The 24,071-nt window shown below is 42.9% G+C and overlaps 1 protein-coding gene across 1 annotated transcript; it reads left to right on the top strand.

Annotated features, from left to right (window-relative positions):
* Positions 1-19,346: 19,346 nt before the first annotated feature.
* Positions 19,347-23,215, top strand: LOC129592475 (uncharacterized). Its single transcript, XM_055488522.1, has 4 exons — positions 19,347-20,256; positions 21,891-22,067; positions 22,388-22,516; positions 22,862-23,215. The coding sequence occupies exons 1-4, from the start codon at positions 19,351-19,353 to the stop codon at positions 22,874-22,876; spliced, it is 1,227 nt and encodes a 408-aa protein (XP_055344497.1). The 5' UTR covers positions 19,347-19,350; the 3' UTR covers positions 22,877-23,215.
* The last annotated feature ends 856 nt before the right edge of the window (positions 23,216-24,071 follow it).

Genomic DNA, 24,071 nt, shown 5'->3' with positions numbered 1-24,071 from the left:
TAATTGGCGGCTGGGAAGACGCCTGTTCTCTCCCCCGCGAACTAGACTGCATACTATTTACAATTGTTTCACCGCCTCCCCCACGAACTTGACTTGGTTCTGGGTTTTTCTCTACCTTAATCTCTTGTTTAATTGCAGGACGAACAGGTTCATCCGCGACGGAAGCTGCTCTAGGGAGATATTGGCGAATCATCTCCTGTACTACACTACGCACAAACTCCTCATCACGCTGATCAGATCCCTTTTTAATCGGAGCTACGTGAACTGGTGTAGTTTCTTTAATTTCCGTTTTCACCGGGACATCAACCGCTTTTGTCACTGGTGGCGTTGCGACTGGACGCGGCCACTCCTGCTTCGCTTTTTGTAGGTGCAAGATACAAATTTCTGGGTCAGCTTTTGCCAGAATTAAATGGGCTGACTCATACGGTACGAATTTTGCTTCCTTAGCGACACCAATGCGCTCAGTTAACATCAATGCAGGAATCGCGGGAGACGGCTTAACTCCCACAGGAATTAACGAATCAAAATCGTGTGACCTAATGACGTCCGACATCAGGTGAGTTTCACGACGGAAGAATGCCGGTGCATTAGGCTGTCTACGCGAGAGACGCCACGTCATAGTGTTCATATCCAGAATAAAAGGCTTTGTAGCTAAAAAGTCTAAACCTAAAACCACGTGGTCCCTATCAAAAGTGGAACTCACAAGCACTGCGTGCTCGAAAGCCATCCCAAATTCGTGGATGGTGACCACTACCGACAACGGCTCAATCAGCTGTCTCCCTTGGTAAGCTGTATGTACAACCCTGCCTTTAATGTGATCCGGGCAACGATGAATATTTAATTTCAAATCTTTCGCCATTTTTAATGACATAACTGAAATACTAGAGCCCGTATCCAGCATGGTCTTCACTTTCTGATAATTTATATCAATTACAGAGTACCAAGCCTGAGCATCAAGCGTCGGTAATAAACACACATGATCCGCCAACGGATATTGCGAAAAATCCTGTACTTCCATTTTATTGCACTGTGGCGGCGATGTGGACAAACCGGCCGGTAAGTCCAACTCCATCATATTAATTTGCTGCTGCGGGTTATTGTAGCGTGCCAACAATTCTGCAGACGGTTCATACTGTCGGGGAAGTACAAACTGATTCGTACAACCTGCAGCGGGATGAAGACCATGACAGCGGAAACAAATCTCGACTCCGCGATTTGTTCGCCATTTATCCTTTAGGATATTTCGTTCATCAAAGGGAGGTTGACTACCAGCCTGCTGATTTTGCCGGTAATTCTGGTTATTTTGCTGTCGATTATTATTGTTGTTGTAACCACCTCGTCCGCGGTAATTATTATTATTATTTCGGTAATTTCCACGATTATTACCGCCATCGTAATTATTGTTATTATTCGCAGGGCCATTCTGTTGGTACTGCTGATCGAAATTCTGCACCGGTTGTTGGAATTGAGGCTGCATAACCGGCATCATTGGATTCATCATTTGAACTGGGACAGGCATAGGAGCCTGCATAGGAATTGGTTGAGGGAAGGTCTGCGCAAATTGTACCGGGTGCTGTTCAGCAAATGGTGGCTGTGAATACACCGGAACTGGAACAAATTGCGGCTGGGGAACATTCAGGACGGGTTGGATTGGAGCCACCGTATTCTGCGGCTGCGGAATCACCGTTTCCGTGTACGAGCGGGAGTATCCACCTCGATTATTGCCGTAATTTCCACGGCCTCCCCGGTTCGAATAATAATTTCCTCTCTGAGACGGACCGCCACGGCCGCCTCGATTTTCATAATTCGAATTATTATTATTATTATTGCCGGCACTTCTCGGTTCTGAAGGGGCATTTTTCTGAGTTGATTCAGGTGTCTTCTTATCTTTATTCATGCGCTTCCATAACTTTTCGCATTCCTGTAACTTCTTCTCAAATTCCGCATAATTTTTAGGTGCCGCATTATAAATTTCACGGAACCATGCCGGTCGATGCTCCTGTACGCCATCAAGGAGTGCTTCCACCTGCTCTTCATCCGATGTTTTTAGTTCCTCAAACCATGGGAGGAAACTATCCAGGTAAGCGCGAACTGGTTCATAAAATTCCAATTTGCGGTTATTCATTTTTCGGCGAATATCGGCTTTGGAAAGAGAGCCGTTAAAGTGCTCTACAATCGCCGGCTTAAAGAAATCTGACCACGATTTGCCTTTGTTGTCCTTCCAGAATTTTTCAAACCATTGAAAGGACGGACCGGTGAATGCACCGATTACTCTGCGACACGTTGTCTCATCATTCCAGTTATTCGTGGCTCTACATTGTTCAACATTCATGAGCCACCTTTGAATTTTTTCCGGGTGAGCATCATCAAAGGCAAGTAGCTTCATGCCTCCTACTGTTTTATCACTGTCTTTTTCCACAATTTTTGCTAAAAGCTCAACAACGCTTTCTTGTGTAAGCGTCGTTCTATCCGAAATTTGGGTCTGTTTATTTAGCCATTCCTCCAGCTGAGGATTTCTAGACATGGACTCATTACTGGTCGTGCTACTGGGGCGACGGTGTTCATCATCCATTAGGGCATCGTCCATCAGTTCATTTTCTGTATCAGAACTGTCTCTATTTTCTGTTCCTCGCATCTGGCGACTAGATTCGTCAGCTGTTCTTTTCAGAATTTGCTGGCGTAAGTCTGTTGAGCCATTTTTCCTCTGTTTGGCAGGTGCCGTTTCCCTTGGAATTTGACTTTCTGACGATGAACGCGGCATGGTCTGACCCTCCGAGAATTCGACTCGTGATTCCTGCCTAGGCCTGCGTAAGATGCCAGCTGGATTACTACCAGTAGCTAAGGGCTGATCCACGTATGACGAGAAATTTTGGGGATTAAATGGTGTAAAAGCGGGAGGACGTAATACGTCTCCTGTTGCTACCGGCGCTTCCCTTTGAAAGTATCCTTCACCACCGCCAAGAGCAGCATCTGTATTTCGAAGCCGACGAAGTTCGTCATATGCCTGCTTTAGATCCACTTCCATCTTGGTAAGTTGATCTTGTTTTTCATGCCATTCCTTTCGGCATTGCGCATTTTCTTCATACAGTCGATTACACCTTTCAGACTTTTCATATGCGTCGGCCTGTGCTGTATTTTTCGCTTGAATCGCGTTCTCACAATTATCGCATCGTTTATCCTTTTTCGAATCTTTTAATTCCTTTTGGGCCTTTTGAACATTCTCTCGCTCTGTAGTCAACAGACCCTGCAGTCTCTCAATTTCCTTTTGGGACGCATCGTCCTTTTCCTTAGGAATATGCATCGGGCCGACTGAAGACTTATTGTTCAGCTGCACTCTCGCTTGTGTGAGTTCACGCTGTAGAGAGTCTTCCGCATCTTTAGCCCGTTTCTTTTCATCTTCCAAATCTTTGGTAAGTTTTGTGACCAGGTTCTGCGCATCCGTCAAATTTTTATTAGTTAATTTATGCGCATCTTTCTCAGAATTACAATCTTTCTGAGCTTTCGAGAGCTTTTGGTTCAAATCAGTTATTTGTTTCGTTAATTCCGGTGCCGGTTGCGCACTGAGGCCATCAATCGTAGCTTTCGCGTTTGAAAGATCTCTCTGGGCATCTTCCAACTGTTTTTCAAGATTACGATTCGTGTCTTTTAAAGTATCGCGCTCATCTTGCATTGCGTTAAATGCGGCCTCCGCATTTCTGTTGGCTTGTCTTAAGGTGTGCAAATTATCATTCGCAATGCGTATTTCGTTGGCCAATCTGTCATTTTCTATTTGTTCGTTTTCAAATTTAATGCGCATTTCATTGAAATCTTTTTGAAATTTCAATTTTTCGTTTCGTTCCGCATCTACACGAGCGTCTAAAGACATAGTATTACCCATTTCATCTACTTTTGTTTTTGTAGATGCAATGAGCGTGCGGAGACTTTGGATCAATACGGGCATAGTTTGCCGAACTATCAAGCCCACGTCCTGGTCAGTTTCTGCCGCAGCTAACTGCTCATCAACTTCCCTAGCTTGGGTAAGGAAGTCCTCATCTGGTTGCTCAAAATCTTTTTCTGACACAAAACTATGTAATTTTAGCTGTGCCGGGTGGAATGTCATCGTTCCACCGCGAATACTTTTACTTGCTCTTGTTTCAGATCCTTCGGAGATATCCGCTTTGTCCGCAGCCGCCAACGCTGTTAAATTATTGTCCGACTGGGACGACTGGGGTTCTGTCTGACTCTCGGCCACGCTTGGGGTTTCCGATATGGGCTCATCCAGTATCGCACCGGATGCCTGAGCTGGAACTCTCTCCTTGGCGCCGCGCGTGACGCGCTCATTTGCTGCCTGTTTTTTGGGAGTTTTTCCAGTTGCTTTTGACGCTGTGAGTGCAGCTTGAGCCGCCTCTCTGCGTCTATTCAAATCTTCCGTATATTCTGGCAGCCACCTGTTTGCATCCTGCAAGGCAGCTTTAAACTGCTCATCAGTAATGTCCAGGTAAGCTTCAGGGATACATCCCTCGTACTCAATCCAAGGTTTAAAATGTGCTGGTAATCTCGTTTTAGAATTTAAGTACCGCCTGATTTCCTGGTAATCAATCCATGACTTCCCACAGAATGCATCTTGTGCTTCTGGTGGTTCGACATTAAGAGCGATGTACGGATTTCCTTTGCATTGAATTTGAACCTTGTCTGAGCTCTCGATCCATCGTACGCCCCAATAATCACTTTGTTATCTGGGATCTTACGCGGTGGTGGGCGATTTCTAGGAATCGAACCGCCCGACATTTCTTTTATTTTAAATAACCTTTGCGGCTATTTAAAATAATACTTAACGATTGTGCTACTGATTCCGACAAATACCTTTGCTATTACAATAATCAATCACTTCCCAATCCTCCTTTAAGGTTTGAATTGTTCCGTGATAATTAAATAACAGCCGACCTTTGCGGTTTCGACGTAAAAATTCACACTGCTGCACTTTGCGCGCTTTTGGTCAATCACCGTTTGCCGGTGTTTACCTTTTCACGGTCAACTCTCTCTAGCTGCTGATTTTGGCTACCGCTTGCGGCCTGTTGGAGATCGTTATCTCACCTGGCCACTGACAATGGCTCGGTGCTTACTGTCTGCTCTATCTGCAGGCCAGGTGCACTGACACTGCAGATTACACTTTACTCGCCGCGGTTACTGCTTTGCGCAGACAACCCGGAAATTACCCACACAGACACCAATAAATTACACAGCCGACCTTTGAGGTTTCGACTATTTATTCCTACGGTCCAATTTAATTAAATTTAATTTAATTGGCGAGGAAGCTCACCAGTGAGGAAGCTCACAACTGCGAGGAAGCTCGCTGAAAATAATTTAACTAGGCCAGATCGGGAACGCTGACCTCCTTCGGCGTACCTTTGCGGTTCGACGCCTTTCAAAAACGGACCATTTATTACCGAAAATTACTATCAAACTTTCCACCAATAATTTTCTGTTACATCGGGAAAATTAAAAGACACCGGTGGGCGCCATGTCGTGTATAAGCGTTCACGCCGTTTAAGGCTCCATGAACAATCTTTACTCTTCCACGCCTGTAATGCTCAATCGGTAGGCACTCGTACTCTCAAACTGTAACAGAAGAACTAAGGTGGAAATCAGACGAACGAATCAGGAACACAGAAGATCAGGAATCCCTCAGGAACGAGCTAACCACAACTTCCGGTCGCGAGTCCTGTGAGGATCGGCAAGAGCTAGGACGATTGTGTCACGAGCAAACCTGTATTCTATGCAATAATCCGGGAGCGATCATGTACATCAGAAGGAACAAGTATTGCTGTCTCTTTATCCAATTCTCATCACAGTTCACAACGCTAGGAAATCGTAATTAGAAAGCAGTCTCAGAAGTAAATCTCAGACTACTGATGCCGATATTAGGCATCACAAGAACTTATATAGACTTTGCGTTATGACATCATATACATCGCTAGTAAAAGAGAACAGCAAATCACAGCATTGATTGACTAGATTATCCGTTATGTTGCAGGTGGAAGGCGGACAGTCAGCATCCGTACGTACTCCGGCGTATGATCCTACTCCCATACGTCACTATGGTCTTCCATTAATTTTACTGACCCCCATCACAGTACCATTTACAGTTGCTATTTTATTATTTACAATGGATAGTGGCGAGATATTTGGTAACAGTTGCACATACCAATACCAAAGCAGCGACTGTATCGGACGAGGAGCTTTCGGGACAGTTTACAAAGCAGTGATCACGCAGCCCGGTGACTATTCGGGAGATGCCATTGTGGCTGTCAAAGTTGTTCATCTCTTCAAAAACCCACAATCACCATCAACTGCATTAAGTAACGAAACCTGGGCAGCCTGGCGTGATAGAATACGAAGCTTATTGCTTCTGCGCCATGATAACCTGATTAACTATTACAAAGTGTCCATCCTCAGCGCATCCGGGGGTAAATTTTTCGAACTGATGATGGAGTATGTTCCTTGTGAGTTGAAAAAAAACATTATATTATTCTGATAAAGGTTTGCTGACAGAGTTGATTTGGTTTTCTGTAGATGGAGACTTGTCTTGATGTCTTCATATTTGATAAAATTAAAAGAAGACATGGGCTTCTTTCCTGTGCATAAAACTTTCCGGTTCGCCATGGAAATTACGAACGGTTTATGCTACCTGCATCGCAAGACCATCATTCATGGCGATCTTAAACCAGGGAATATATTGATAAAGAAGGTAGCTGAAGGCCGGGAGCGATTATTAATCGCGGATTCAGATGACATCGTGGTAATGCAACAGAATGCCACGTGCTCCCTGGACATCACACATCTACGCGGCACTACGCGATACCTGTCACCCGAAATGATGAGAACGTTCGGTGATATCCAACCAACCAATGTCGGACGTAAAACCGATATTTGGAGTTTGGGTTGTATTATACTGGAAATGGCTAACATGGCAGCAGCAACTACCGAGTAAATTACAGCAGCCAACGGGGACAGTAGTGGAAGTCCAGGCTGCAGTGACGAACGAGCGGTTTATAAATTTGATCATGGGCGGTTGCGTCCCGTACGTGGACGCAGCCATTCCCGTCAGCCTGCATTCAGCCCTGCTTGCACGCCAGCGGTGACGAAAGGCCAAGCGCCGCGGATGTACTGAGCGCACTACTGAACGGGAAACATAATGTGCCCAAAGGCGTGCTTATAGTGCAGCTGCACCGTGAAGTATCGGTATCACGTTCTCACTCCCTCCGAAAAGCGATGCTTCAGTTATTCGACCCTCTAACAAAGACTTTACGCGAGTTTCCTTTGCCAACAGATCTTCGTGGCCGGCTATTTTCCCCGTACGTCTCTGTAAGGGGCAGCGAGGTATACTTTCAGTTGTACGAACGATCGTGGCAGCTGGCAGATGCGCGTTCTCATATTTGTCTAAAACCGCCAAACCGCCAAACTCCACCGGATTCCACTGCACATTTCACAATGGTGGCGTGGAATCCAAGATGGGATGTTTGGCATCGCTTTCCCGTTTTGGATCCATCAGTGGCTTTACAGCATCCCATAGCCATTGTGGAGAAGATTTACTTCTGGAGTAACAATAAAGGATCTCCGTCGTTTTATGCACGCAGCTTCGATTAGTGGTTAGGTGCGGTGGATGTCCCGATAGAAAGATGTCATGGCGTGGCAAAGTAGGTTGCAGTTTTTGACTAGTTTCTGTTTTTGACAGCAAATTCCCGAGACATGTGAAACCAGTACGGCATATGTCGCTTAAACAGTATTCTCTGGGTCGTTTGCAAATTGTAATGACTAGCCTCAAGTCCGGTTTCGTGCATTTTGCAGGATTCGATCGGTAGCTGGTGCAGTGCGGCTTAGCAATCAACGTATAAACTACTTCGGATTCGATCAGAAAAAGAACTTGCTGTATCCTTGGTCTTTCGACACGGTGATGAAGAACTGGGAGCCACTACCGGCTTCATGTGGACCACGCAAGAATTTTGCGGTAGTGGAACTGAACGGGAATGTTTATCTGTTGGGCGGTGTACCAGTACGCAGTCGCTTGACGGTGTTGAGTTCTTGCATCCGCCTCAATCTGAGGTCTAAAAAATGGAAGACTATTCCTCCGCTTTTGAAACCGCGATGTAATCATTGTGCCTTTGTGATGGAGAACCAAATTCATGTTTTCGGTGGGGTACACAGTCGGATCAACCGCCGCCGAATTGATACCATGGAGGTCTATGACAGCGAGAAACAGATGTGGGAATATTTTCCATTTAATACAGTGTTTGGATATTGGGCGGCCCGTTACAAGGGTGCTTGACGGAGTTACTTCGACACCAGTCACTCTTTGTGCCATCTTGGACTGGGACCGTTGACTGTTTCACTGAATCGCGTTTATCACGGATTTAACAGATTACTGCACTAAAAGAAGGTCTTTAGATAATGGTTGACCGTTAATGCTAAGTTGTATTAAGTAAACGAGGAAGAGCACTTTTTGGACGTTGTGCTCCAGTCGCACATTGCACTGTGCTACCTGTTCATTCTTCATTCGAACATAATTGCTAATTTTGAACATAATTGCTAATTTGAACATAATTGCTAATTATAGGATAAACACTGGAAAACGGGTTTATATGGAACCGAGACAAGTTTATGCCGTAAACCGTGCTGTAATAGACATTTGAGGACTCGTAACGAGGAACATAAAGCGATATGCGCGCCGAACGCATTATTGAGCGCAGAAGTACTGAGCGCAGTTGCACTGTTTACGTTTTTTTTTAAATTCAGTAAGTTTAAGGGAAGTGGCCCGGTACATGGTATCAAATTCGTGTACATGCACGAAAACTTTTACTTTCGCGCACTCCCAAACACTATTTTGTTTCGGTTTATGACATTCTGTAGCCAGAAGATTAGTATACACTAGCGTGAAAACCGTTTGTGCGCGCAACATCCGGTTCGGGAGTTACGGCTGTTAGAAAATTCCAAAAAGTTTGAATGCGTTCGGGTGTACCAAAAGTCTCATTATGGACCGATCTTCCTTAAATTTTGCACGTAAATGCACATGACCACGAAGAACGTTTTTACACCCGACCACTGTTCTAGCGTGTTTTTCAAATTTTAAAATGAATTTCAAAAATTTTAAAATTCATTTTAAAGTTTGAAAAAAATCATGGAAGTCTGGATCGGTGTAAAAACGATCTTCATTGTTATGTTCATTTACGTGCAAAATTTGAGGAGATCGGTCCATAATGAGACTTTTACACGGTAAACTTTTACACAACAGACGGGATGTTGCGCACAAACGGTTTTCACTGTGTATAATATCTTCTGTAGAATGTCAAACCGAACAAATGTGTTTGGGAGTGCGCGAGTTTTCGTGCAGGTACACGAATTTACAACCCCCTTTCCTTAAATGTGGTTGCGCCATGATAGACATCATTTGTAAAGATTGTACTTGTTCGCTGCTCTGTGCTGTTGGATTGATTGTGGGTACATGCATGGTTAGTTACTTCAAGCAGCCACATTTACATGCGATACTTGGTGGTCAAAATGAAAAATAAAATATAGCAATGAATATCGGGTGATCATGTGCAGTGGATTCGCACAATATAACGCAGATTTCTCATCTCCCACATTCGCAAAATTCCGAATGATGCTCCACATCGTGATCCATTTTCAGGTCCATTCGCAGCGAATATCAAGATTTGATACGTCACATAAGCCCCAAATACCTGCAAAGGTTGCGATGATAGACATCATTTGTAAAGATTGTACTTGTTCGCTGCTCTGTGCTGTTGGATTGATTGTGGGTACATGCATGGTTAGTTACTTCAAGCAGCCACATTTACATGCGATACTTGGTGGTCAAAATGAAAAATAAAATATAGCAATGAATATCGGGTGATCATGTGCAGTGGATTCGCACAATATAACGCAGATTTCTCATCTCCCACATTCGCAAAATTCCGAATGATGCTCCACATCGTGATCCATTTTCAGGTCCATTCGCAGAACGAATATCAAGATTTGATACGTCACATAAGCCCCAAATACCTGCAAAGCGTCGATGAAGCGCAAACCGTCAAAAATGCACACTAATGCTAACTCGCGTGGTAATTACACGTATGATCGATGGTTACCGTGTAAAGTAAAGCAGCAGTTTACGTAGGTACGTACTTCAACTACCGCAGGCCGTTCGATGACGACCGTATTCCAGGCAGTGAAGCCAATTTTGTTGCAGGTGATCTTATTCAAGAAGGTGTGCAACGCGCTGATCTGTGGTTTTGTCAAAGGTGTTGGTCGATGTGGTACAGGTCCGCAACCGGTAAATGCGCCTAGACGGAAAGTCGCAAAACCATTCCGCGTAAAATTTACACAGCAAAAGTGTTCAAATGGTGAAAAATTTTTACCGATTCGTTAACGAAAGAACCCATCCGTAAGATTGTCACCACTTGTATCAGATACGTGATGCACCACAGAAACACATTAACCAAGTAGAATACATCGACTTTATCCCCGGAATCCAACATCGACTGAATGATGAAGATCTGCAACAAGATGATGACGACGCTCCCCAATATTCCCAACAATATGAACGGACACAACAGCCGATCCGCCAACTGCAGCAACTGGCATAAATTATTATGTTTTCGCCGATATTCATCCAACTGATCCAGTCCTTCACCCTTCCGCAGCTGCCACGCGAGGTCACCGTGTAAATGACGAAAATCATAGATCAAAATAGACGCCACTATGGCGAAAAAGTACATCGGTGCAATGTACACGAAGGACATAAATTCAAACGCGATATTATCCAGTAACGCCAAAGTGGGATTGGCCGGTGTTGAGTCCTTCACTCGCAACGTCAGACCCATAAATATGGCTAGATGTGTAATGGCCACGGCGAGCAAGACATTGCGATGCCGGCGGAATTCTTTGCGGTATTTCGCGTCCAGTAAACAACCGTCAATCGTACACGTATAGTGCGCCGTGTCGAATTTATATAATAATTCTCCAACACCGGAATATTTCCAGCAGCCAACGTAAAAGGAGAGATGGATGCAGGTCAACTGGGTGACCCACAGTAATGCCATGATATCCCGGACCAGCTCGATCATGGTGCCAAAATTAATGCTCATTGCCAGGTATTTCCCAATCATGCCGGTAATATGGTACGCTAACGAGCAGAAATTCAGCACCATCACCACAGTACAGTGGCATAAGGAGATCTTTTCGAATATGCGGCAGCGCAGCGGCGGCCGGGTATCGTTTCCAGCGGCACTGCGAACGTGGATGAAGAATAGTCCGCCAATACGTAACAGCCATAAATAGGGCTTGAGAAGATTATACAGGACATTGTCGTGAATGCAGTTGTTGTGCGTGCTGGATGTTTTGCGCTTTGGGCATACGGTCTTCAACTCAATTTCGTCCATGTGGAATCCTGTGCTATCTTCGAGAAATTCCACAAGAAATTCCGCAACCACACGTATGCAATAATTAAAACAGGATCATGGAATGATTTCATTGACAGAAATAAATGCAATCCCAGACAGCTTTGGCTGCAAGCTGTCGCGGATGCGTGCGGAGTGAAGAGCGGTGCCGGTTTTCTGCTAACGTGGCCTTCTTTGTTATATTCCGGGTGTTACATTCCGGCTTATAAATTTGTCCTCCAGACGGGGAAAATTTTTATTGTAAAAAAATCGATTTATCGTGAAGCAGTTATACACAGGGTGAAGCGCTTTCCCGGTAATCCAGATAGACAAAGTATGACAATGCGCATGGTCCGCAAATACTTCCATTTCGCATCACATCCTTTTGTCCAGGAAGCACTCGGTTGTGTAACCGATCTATTATGCACAGAAAATTTTGTCTACACAGCACCACGGACTAATTTAACTCACTGAACTACAAGGGAGCCCTTATGGCTGCCATGAACACTCAAAAAGGCATTTGCAGCACACTCACCGCAATCTCACGTATAAGGAGCGAAGGGAACAAGAAATCGGCAATCTGCAGCAACGAACACAGTCCCTGTTGTCGCTTGCTACAATTCTTGATATACAGAGGGTTATTCAGCCAAGTGTGTTCACTTTTTGAAAAATTTACTGTAGAACTGTAGAACTGTAGTTACTGTACGGATTAAGAATGCCGCCTGTACATCCGATGATGCATATTGGCATATATTTATCAATGCTATAAGGCGCAGCATATGCATGCCATAATAACAAGTATACACGAAAATTGCCGCCTCAAACCAAAAAAGGACTAATGTGATGGCGCTGTGGAGACAGATGAGCGCTTCGACAATGCATGTGGCTTTGTTGTCGCGGATGGGGAATTTGCGATTTCCGGGAAACTTTTTGGGAGAGTGAGAAATGCTTCCCATATTGAAAACTGTCGATCCCCGAAGATAAAACAATATCGATCCCTCAAGAGGATTTTTAAAACGTTGGTGACAATTAAAACGTGTTAAATCTTGCAAACATGTTGATGCTTGCAAACATCATTGTTTTGCTCAATAACATACGCTTACGAACACAAAAATTAGTTATCCTGAGGCTGTGTCAATTAACTTTCCTGTAGCTGCTTGTTATATTTACTACCAATTACCAACGGCAACCGCACGATGGGTAATCTGTGCGGCTTCCATGGCCCAGTGCACATTATTACAAGAGTCTGTGTTTACTACCGGCAGGGCAACATAATGAAAACAAACAATTAATTATGCTTTAATTACTTAATCTTTATGGTATGAATACACGACGCTGCAATAACGGGCAAACAATGTTCCTATACAACACTCATCAAATTTCCACTGTTCACCGAATCGATCTCCCCGTTTCCGCTTGCCGACTTTGACTTTGCAGATCGGTGTGATCAATTAATGGAGCATCAGCGCCGGCATTTGGCAATCAAATCACTTTTCACCTGGCCGCTCTCGCAATCGGCTGGGTAAGGTCACTTTACCTGTTTTCATCACTTTTTTTACATACGGAAACAACCGCCGACGCTGACGACCTCATATATAGCAATCCTGATGTAGATCAATCAAGACAAACAAAAATCAATCCTTTAGTACGTATGTGATCACATACGTATAATCAAAAATCAATCAATCCGTCTTTAATCAATATCCCGCAGTTCTTGGGATACCCGCCAACGCAGTGTAGGTAAATAGGCAAGTGGATTACGTGTAAAATGCATAGCCAAGATGTGCAGACTTTTACAAAAAAAATGGATGTGCACAGAATGCTCGAAGTAAATCATTTATTGTAAAATAAATTATGCTTTAATTGCAACTGTACAGATACATCCGCAATCAGTACAGTTCAATTCCAACAAATACGCACATTACATATCTCAGCAGGTGTTCTTATGCAGCGAAAAATGTCAACATGATGGAATGAACGCTGAACGCATTTGAAATAATTATACCTGCAGTTTCTGTGGCAGAACAGCGTAGTGTTTTGAAATGTATGGCTACCGCTGATACATGCGACCTGATAGGATTTTAAGCGGCGGCACATGCTCGTCAGTTCTGTTGCTGTAACCCGGGACAATGCAACGACCGGAAGTTGATGCTGCATCCGCTCGGCAAGGATATCGCGTTTCACTGTTTTCATGAGATAACACATAATGCCGCGTGGAGAAGCACTCCTTATCCTTCACATTGTGCAAGCCGAAAACACAGTAAGGTTTGTGCACGTACACGTGGAAGCGGTTAATGGGCGCAGTTGCCATTTTCTGCATTCCTTTTGTTACCCACTCACCCCCATCCGTTCGGGCATTCCGCTAATATTACTGATCGGCCTAACGCTTTTCGGCAATTGTGTTTTTGTGGCCGTGCCAAAAGGTCATTAACCTGCGCGCGCATATTTGCATCCATTCCAACACCACACCAGCCATATCTGTAAGTAGTTGCGTGTTCATCTGGATATCAAACCATAAAGTATATCATTTTGTTGGCTGACAACTTTCTTCCTAAGCTAAGGGGGAAAGCCTTTATTCTAAGCGTCTTTATTCTAAGCGTAGCATTCATTCTAAAATCTAAGCGTAGCATTTATTCTAAGCGAAGAAAGTCTTTATTCTAAGCGTAGCATTTTCTGCTGCAAAACCTAGCGTCTTTGTTATCGTAATAATATTAGCAGCGTAGCATTTATTCTAAGCGTAGAAAGTCTTTATTCCAAGCGTAGCATTTTCTGTTGCAAAACCTAGCGTCTTTGTTATCGTAATAATATTTCCATTGGCGTCGTTCACTGCTTAGCGGGCTCCAAATGACCTTACGCCGCCGTTCCGCTTGGCGCAGCACTTGCACTTCCCAAGTTCCTTCTCAACGTGCGCTTTCCAAATAGCAATCATAATATATTTGTTTTGTAATACAATAACCGGAAATGCGCATTTATTGTACACTGTTTCGCCGTGCGCAGAAGAATTCATTAATGTGTACCTTTTTAATATGTACGAGTACATTCTTCTAATGGTCTATGTTGTAGAAGTTATGCGGCTACACTGAGCAACAAAGCGGCTTCATAAAGGTATGTCTTTCGTTGTCCCGGGATTCCTTCCGCAACAACATTTGCGGTTAATCTTTTTCGCGCCACGGAGTCGCTCTTATATCGCAGGATTCATTTAACTCTCTGTGTGCACACAAACGATATTTCGTTTCTGAAAATCGCAAATTACGGAGGTGTTAATCTTCTTCGTTATGCTTCTTAGCGCTGATGTGACCTGCCATTGCACCGGTACCAGCAGAGAGCCAAGAAATTTATCCTCGAACGCTCCATCAAGAGAATATCGAATACCCTGTTGATCTTTTCCATATATGCCTCCAGCCAACTTGGCGTTTTCGCGTATTCACAGCGCCAAGCAAAGAAAACGAAAGGTGCCCTAGCGGTCTTGTTCGTATTATGTCGGTGTTGACCAATTCCTTCCCAGCAATCACTCGCCGATACCGCCGCTCGAGGGCGTGGCCAATGCTATGAAGCTGATTGACTTCTTTATAAACACTGTTGCAGGCATGATAAATTATAAAATAAAGTTTCACTAGGGAATATAATTACAGGCAGCGTGTAAGAAAGCCTTGCGAAGGACGCCATTTTCAGGAAGCTTACGCTGAGTACAGTCGCAGTGAAGCGTTGGCTGCGCCAGCATCCACAATGTGCCACCATGGCCGTGGTGGACTGTATTCGGAGCTTCCTCGCGCCACCGTAGCACACCACGGCCCGCGGATACCAGCAAGAACCTGGAGCGTCGGCATCGCCAACGAAAGATATAAAAACAAAAAAGAATGGGCTTAAATTAAGCAAGACAAAGAAACCGAAACCAAGAGCGGGGAAAATTAGCGGTAAGTCAGCAAATTGCTGCAAATAACTGAGTATATAAATAATAAAATAAAATGCAATATTCCAGAAAAGGTATAATAATAATCCAGATATAATAATAAATTAGAATTCGCAGTGTGAATATAGGATTCAAGCAGATAGCCCTGTAGGAGCCGAGGTAATCGACATCATGCAAAATGCAGGCTCAATTCTACGCTGCTGAAGAGTCGTTGGCCTTGAGAACTTTCGCTATCCTGTTAATTTTTTGCTCGTAACCCTGTAAACTAAAAACTAATTCTAGGATGCAAGTCCGTTACCCCAACGCGTGGGAACTGGTGAAATTCCTCTCCATGCCACTGGCGCCTTTATAATGAACGTTAAGTTGGAACTTTGGACGCAGTGTTCGGACCGGCAGCGTCGTGACGGGGCTGCAGTTCAAGGACGTTAGGCGCCTGGCGCTTAACTGCCAACCGAGAGCGGGAGCAACCCGGAAGGAAGAAGATCTTTCCGATTGATCGCCGCCTCTCTTTTCGGTATCGCTGTTTGTGTTCTTCGATAAAATATTCATGAAAGTCGCCTTCCTCTTATCCGCATAATTAAGTCTCCATATTGCCGATCATTCTGCTTCCGGTCTTAATCAATCTGCATATAAAAGATAAAAATATGGAGGTATATCACCCCGATGACCTAACAGTCGAACGATCTGCTGCCACAAAGCTAAATCTGATAGAGCTTGCCGATTTTAAAATGTTAATGGATGGATTATGTTACTAGTAAATAGTGTGTGGATCATTGTGTATGTACCGTAGCAACGATAAAGTTCAATGTAATGGTGCATGCGGTGGACTCTTTTTTGTATCGTTTACTTACACAGTGCTTTTCAAGCGGTTTACCATTTCTTTAACTATTTTATATGTTTACCAAAATCTGGAAATTAGTGTTCCTTTGTACTTTATCGTTTGCATTCTTGCGCTTCTTTTAATTGCTGACATACGGTGTGCATAGCGAACAAAACAGATGACGCAAGTTAAACGATTGATTATTCACTTTGTTGTTGAGTGCTCTAAAAGGCAATCTGAGTCAACAATGCGCTTTTAGCCCAGCCGCTGCTGGAAATTCACAAACTATTGTCTCCTTACTTTGGCTAATGGGTCGCAGCAATGCAAATCATTTTACATGTGCCGTGCACGTTACCCCGTAATAGAACCAGTCATCTTTCCGCCGGCAGCCGGAAACTGATGCGTGTTCTACTCTTCCTTGATAACGGACATTGAGTTACCCTCAATCACCGTGGTCTTGCTCCTTCATTTAATTTTATTTTCTGAAACACTGCTTTGAACACTGTTTTTCTAAAATACGTTTTCTGAAATAATGCAATTTTGTCACTTATCGAGCGGGCTGAGCCGCGTGAGAGCTGCAAATATTTTGCTAGAAGTGACGAAATTCACTGAAAATTCGAAATTTTCAAGGCAGTGATTCAGAAAATTAAATTAAAATATGAAGGAGCGAGACGACAGCGATAACGGGTAAAATAATGCGCTTAAAATCAAGTTTGCCAGTGCTAACAGTAATACGAGTACAGTAGTATGGGAGTACTTCACAAATACAATAGATACAGTACTTTTACCATTAAATTCGTGTCTGGCCACGCCCGCTGGATCATTGCCGAGAAAATTATTCTTTTAAGTATGTATGCCATGGGCGAGCAATGTCTTAGCGTAAAAATTAATTTCTCATTATGGCTGCGTGCACGGGTAAACACGGGTGTTGGCTGCGTGCATGGACTTTGGGAACGGCTGTTGGCTGAGGGCACGGGATCCCTGCACAGGCGTTGGCTGCATGAACGGGTCATTTACTTAATTTTAAATATATATATTTAAAACTTTTATATTATTAATTTAACTTTTTTTTATTGATTTAACTTTTTTATATTCTTTTATTTCGCTATTTTACATAATTACTGTGGAACTTTACTCACTTGAACCATAATTTTTCAAAAAAATACGGTTGAGCAATACCACGAATTTTGTTGTACGAAGTATATAATATTACATGTAATTATAGTAACTATTACAGCTTAGGACTAAAAAGACGCATTACCCCATACCCAGATATCCGTACGCATGTGTCAAGTGCACTTGTACGACAACGGATATTTTAGCTGAGTCGTACAGCGCACTGCGCCGCATGCGTTCGGAATGCTGTGGGTGGGACTATGCGTCTTTTTTGTCCTAAGCTGTACATGTTAATAGTACTATTAGTACATGTTAATTGTTAATGCTTGCCAGTGCAGTACTATGTAATACTTGAAAGTCACACTAGAAGAATCGAAGAAGGGAATTTCTGTAATATGTTTCTGTAATATTGGAAACAGTTCAGTTCTTTGAAGGAAAATACTCGTATGCTACATATTTAAAGACGAATATGAGCTATTTACAGAGACAAAAATGTCATTAACTATCCCCAGATTGCGGCACGTGAAAAAATTATGTCAGAAAATCGGTAGAAAACCCTGTTGTGATTGGATAAAACGGGAGAAACTACGTATAAAATCCTATAATAACTACAATCAAAATTCAAAAAACGTAAGAAAAAATTCAAACCTCCCAACAAGACGTAAAAGAAACGAAATTTAAAATACCGCAGCCAGCACCTGTGCAGATAGACATCGTCGGAGTACTTACAACACGGCGCCTTTAAAACGGCATGTTCGGAAGCCGTTTTAATGTACTTTTTTGCTTATCACATGCATGGTCTACGAAATTACTGTAGTTACGTATACGTATAATGGCTTTTTGGAATTTGAAAAAAACCCCATCTTGGTGACACCCATCTCCACCCATTTTGGATGGAGAAAACCTGAGCTTTTTTTTTCTCGAATGGAACCGGGTACTACTTACCTGTATTTTTGTTAGAAAATTATAGATTTTGTGACAGATTTCTAAAGTATTTATGCCAAAAAACCGAAATAAATGGATGTATAAACGTTACCTTTTTAATAAATAAATTTAAATTAAATAAATTTAAAATTAAATAAATTATCCGTGCACGCAGCCAACGCCCGTGCAGATACCCATAATTTTTTCGGAGAGGCGAACCTTTTAGCGTGCCCTGGTAAGTATATTGAACTGCAACGAATATCACAGTTCATACGTATTATGTCAACTGCATGCAATGCATATTCTGTAATACAATGCAGAGCCTGCGAATGCAAATTCTGCACTGAACATGTGGAACTGCGTTGCGGTCTGCTGGTGATTATTCCCCCACATTGTCACATTACAGTTACCGGTAATTTTATTAACGGTATTGGAGTAAAGAATATGGTGCGACACACGGTATCGAAATTATGTACTATTCACCGGTGAACTACAGTACTGTCACGACTTGAAGGTGGCGATGTGGCGTAGTGCAGTGGCACTGACGTCACGAGAATGTTGTGTTCGCTGTGACCTCAGTGCCACTGCACTACGCTACAAGTACTTTGAGTAAACAGATATTCAGCCCAGCGGAATCTGAGATTTTAGTAATTTTCTTAATCAAATGCCTGAAGTGCTTCGTAGTCGTCTCAGATTTAAATCACGGTTTGTAAAAAAACACATAACATTTAAAAGTACACAAGTTATACCGAATGAACGCACAATGTATGCACGATCGATCCAGCATAATGGCGAAAATGGAACCGAGAGATAAACTATGCGGGAGACTTTTCCCGCGATAGCACATAACAATGCATAACGAGCGTCACAAGTTTACCGGAAGAAAAACTGGTCATGAAGCAACCATAGTCACAGATCGATAGTCAAGGGCAAACATGGCGGTTTTTTCTTTCAGAAGTTCGTGCACAACAGTCCATTGGATTACAGCCGTAGACTATTAAGCTATTGTTGCAGCGCATTTCCATCGGATGTTTAACATAATAGCCATAACCACCAAAGAAGCGGATGCGTCGGGATGGGTGTTGGCAATCTGGCACCGTTTGCGTATATAATAAGCGGCGGGACAACTTAAAATTAGAAGTCTGATCAGTACATCAGACAGAGCAATGATGGTTACAGGGACAGTGATATTGTTGGCAATTTGGATGCTGCTGGCAGCCTTGCCGCCTGTGGCTGCCAAAGCACACATCTGGAAATTCTATACCTTTGTATTTTTCTCCTTTCTGGGCATCACTGGCTTCTCCGGTAGCTACTTCGAGTGTCGCAATATCGATAAAAAGAGCGTGGTTATTTTCATGGGCTTGTGTTTTCAAATCATTATGTATATGCAGCCCAGTATATTGCTGTCTGTTAATTTTTACACGATCTATCATATGGGAAATGCCGTCACACATTTCCTCACGGCCCTGACCATATCTCATAAGGCACATTATTGCATAACAATCGTGGGCATCGTCTGCAGTATGGTGCTTCCGCTGATTTATATGGCTACGGAGATTTCCCTAACTGCACCTTATGTGACAGATTGGTCTGTGGCAGTGACTTGTCCGCTGCTCCCTTTCGAAAACAAAACCGAAAGTTGCCCGTATTATGTGTTTTACGGCGTAAAAAGTGTATTCAGCATGGTACAATACTATATCAATTATTTTCTTGTTGGAAGCACCGTGGTAACTACTTTACAGATTGCCCTATCAGTTCGGAAAATCGAACAGACCCTTATAAACATCGCAGCCACATTCACTAATCCGCAGTTAAATCCCCTTCCGGCGCCGATCACTCAGCTATTACCGCCATCTCAGTTCAGAAATCTAATGGATTTTGTAGCGGATTATAACGACCTAATTGGGTGGCAGCTTTTATTATTTTTTATGTACGCTACCAGCAGTGCGATCGGCATTTTGTTACGAGCTTTTCAGGAAGAAAGCACACCAAACGCGGACTTCGTCTTGCCGGCAGCAAATGTTTTCGGAATCCTGTTCATCTTTATCGTCTGTATTTATTGTGAATCGAAGGTAAGGATAAATTGTTTGAATAAAATTTCCTTGTGTTTCGAGTGTAGCTTATGATGTTAGGTGTAACTGTACGTATTTGGGAATCTCCATGACTCCATCTGCTTGCGCATTAAATCACCCAGTGCAACTGCTAGCTCTCAAACTTATAAATGTGAACATTTTAAGCTACTTTCAGGTCATCTAACGTACAAATAGTGCTACGACACAGTAAAGGTTACTTTAACTGCAAGGCGAAGGTAACCGCCAACTGTGTAGTTCTGTAACTCAGTAAAATAAACTCGTTTGCATTAAGCGTATGTGACCGGCAAAAATGTCCCCCCAGTCCCCCCGGACATTTTTGCCGTGTTCCCCCTGCCACCATCTCCAAAATGGTAACCCTTTGGCCAGACTGGTGACATGGGGGACCCATCACGAAAAGCGGATTTTTAGGTCAATCGGTGACCTTTAAAATACTGCGACCAGCGTTACCACAGCGTTACCAGTAAAAAGTAAATGAAAAAGTTGCTTACTGAAGGGACACCATTGCGGTAATGAAATTTATCGGGTCGGCATGGGGGACATTATTGCCGGCACGAAATTAATGGTGTCGGCATGGGGGACATTATTGCCGGAACGAAATTAATGGTGTGGGGGATGGGAGACATTATTGCCGGCACGAAATTAATGGTGTCCGGTATGGGGGACATTACTGCCGGAACGAAATTAATGGTGTCCGGCATGGTGGACATTATTGCCGGCACGAAATTAATGGTGTCCGGCATGTGGGACATTATTGTCGGCACGAAATTATTGGTGTCCTGCACGGGGGACATTAATGCCGGAACGAATTTAGTGGAGTCCGGCATGGGGGACATATTTGCCGGAACGAAATTAATGGTGCCCGGCATGGGGGACATTATTGCCGGAGTGAAATACTAGGCAATAATGCCCCCATGCCGGACACCAATAATTTCGTTTCGGCATTAATGTCCCCCATGCCCATGCCCCATGCCCATGTCCCCCATGTCCATGCCGGACACCATTAATTTCGTTCCAGCAATAATGTCCTCCATGCCGACCCGATAAATTTCATTACCGCAAAGGTGTCCCTTCAGTAAGCAACTTTTTCATTTACTTTTTACTGGTAACGCTGTGGTAACGCTGATCGCAGTTTTTTAAAGGTCACCGATTGACCTAAAATCAGCTTTTCGTGATAGGTCCCCCATGTCACCATTCTGGCCAAAGGGTTACCACTTTGGAGATGGTGGCAGGGGGGACACGGCAAAAATGTCCGGGGGGACAGGGGGGACATTTTTGCCGGTCACAAGTGTATTTTATATGGAAGTCACAAATTCTAACGTACGGCTACAAGAGCAAGAAATACCGAAAATTTCCAGAAATGCTACTATTATGCTACAAAAATTTCGATTATTGTTATCTTTCAATACTTTTACTTCTAAGGAAATGCGCGGCACACCATAATGGAATCTTCTTTGAACTGATATCTTTCGGTATAGAGTTTTGTAATTAGTTTCCCCAGCGACGACATACATAAAAAAAAACCTTTTTGTGTTCAGTTATGGCTCGAGCGGAGCGTTGTTGTACAGTAAATCCGATACTGCGGCGACCTTCTCTTATCCTCAGTTATTTTGTAGGTTAAAAGCCTGAAAAAGCAGGTGAAAAATGTGCTGCAGTCCGAAGACCATATGACTCACCAGGAACTACGAGATGCCTGTGAAAATCTCCAAAAAGAATTTGTCGGTTTCTTGCATCCGTGTGACGGAGTTATTTATGGGACGCTACTACCAATGACTCTGAAATCGTTATTCGGGGTAAATAATGCGTACAAGCTTGCCTTTATACGCATAACTCATAGCATAAAGTGAACAGCAGTTTGGTCAAACGAAAAATTAGTTGCAGTTCTCAAAGTGCGGTGTACGAATACTATTACCTTTTTTTATTTCTTTAGTGGTATCCATTTTACAGTAGCGGAATGGTACTATATTTTCGTACAAGTAGATGAGAGTCTGTTTGTGAAGCAGCAGTAGCGCAAAACGTTTTTGCGTCATCGGCTGGTATGCACAAGAACAGGAACCCCGTAGCTCTCATTTCAAATTTTGCAAAGAATTATTGTTCGGGTGACCTATTGCAGACCCTATTTGGAGCGGCATTGACGTACCTGTGGGTAATTCTACCTGCAATCGATTTCGACACGGGAATCGCTTTGGTCCGGTCCGACTTGGCTAATCTAACAAGACTGCTTAAAGTCAGGCTTCGAGAGGTACGTTTAATAATAATGATTTGTTGGATATACTTTAGCGACTCTCACAAATTAGACCAGAGTTCATCTCCCTGATGATGTTTGCTAAACGTGCAAACTGCATAATATAAGACGGTAAATTTCACTTCGCCGCACAAAACGAACCCTTTTAAATTTTAGTTGTCTCCCGCATTTTGCGCAGAGCGGTATTTAAATTACAGTAGCTTATGGCATCATCATGATTCATGACTAACATGTTTAAAATACCATTAAAGCATAACCAGTCTTCTGTTAATCGCCAAAAATATTAAAATAAGCTATTGCATCAATAATACAGAAAACGAGTTAGGTATTTGCTAATTGCAGCATCAGGAGCTCTGAAGTGATGGCATAATTTCGCTAGCAAGGAAAAACACATCGACTGCATTAATGCGAACTTGAATACCATATTCCAGCAAACGGTCAGCGACAGCCTCCTTGTGGTAGAGAGTGGAGACTACCTTAACTGGAGCCAGCCTATAGAAATCCCGCATGACTGCTTTCACAGTTTCACTGTTCTTATTGTTAGAGTAACAGTCTTTCTTAATTTCGCGAGCAAAATCCTTATTTGCACGCACTTTATGATATTTGTATTACTTGTTTGCTTGTACTATTTGCCACTAAATACAGTGTTTTATCCAGTGTATAGCATTTACTTCTAGACGCAAGGCATTGCGCACACACTGCAGAAATCAAACGGGCTATCTCGGACCGACGGCAATAATCTTTTTATTCTTTCATAATAGCAATTTTGTTACGGAAGCTTCATACAGATGGTGAGCGCTGATTTTTAATTTATTTCTTTCCATTAAAAAAATGACACCGTACCTAAAGGTTGTAACAGGAAACAATGCGAGTACGCACTTAATTTAAACCAATATGAGAAAATTCAGGAAACCTCTTTCATTTAGGTTTATGAATGGAATTGTTGGTAGGCAATCTGTCGTATTAAAAATTAAAATGTAAGCTGGAAAATTCATGCCAAGGATATTTCAAGGCGAAATGGTTTACTAAGTAATATAGGTACTCAGTTTACTGAGTAAATCAAATTTTTTCATCATCAGTAAACAGTAAACAAAACAGTAAACCCTGCAGAAAAACAATAAAGGTCAAGTAAAAGAAAAGAGTGGTACAGTAAGCAGCAAAAGCCAGCTGGAAACAGACAGTAACGCTAAGCAGCAAAAGCCAGCTGGAAACAGACAGTAACGCAAAACTGAATCAAAACCCTTGTAAAAGCACTGTTATGAAGCAGAACTGGGCAGTTACAGAAAATCGACCCAAGGTTAGAGTTAAGAGTTGCAGGAAGCGTGCGATTATGCTAAAAATCAAGTTATTTATGCAGAAAAACCGAGTTTCGAGTTATACCGCGAGTTACGCTACCATAGACAATATATAGCATTTTAAGGAGAGTTAAGCTAAGAGTTAAGTTTTCTGGTTAGCAAGTTGCGCTAAAGAGTCAAGTTATAACTTAATAACTCGAAAATAACTCGCATTAAGTTAAATAGTTAAAATTAACTGCCCATGTCTGTTATGAACT

This window comes from Paramacrobiotus metropolitanus, unplaced genomic scaffold, assembly GCF_019649055.1.
Source record: "Paramacrobiotus metropolitanus isolate TYO unplaced genomic scaffold, Prichtersi_v1.0 Parri_scaffold0000052, whole genome shotgun sequence".
In the NCBI taxonomy this organism is placed as follows: domain Eukaryota; kingdom Metazoa; phylum Tardigrada; class Eutardigrada; order Parachela; family Macrobiotidae; genus Paramacrobiotus; species Paramacrobiotus metropolitanus.
This window is presented reverse-complemented; position numbering and strand designations above follow the sequence as displayed.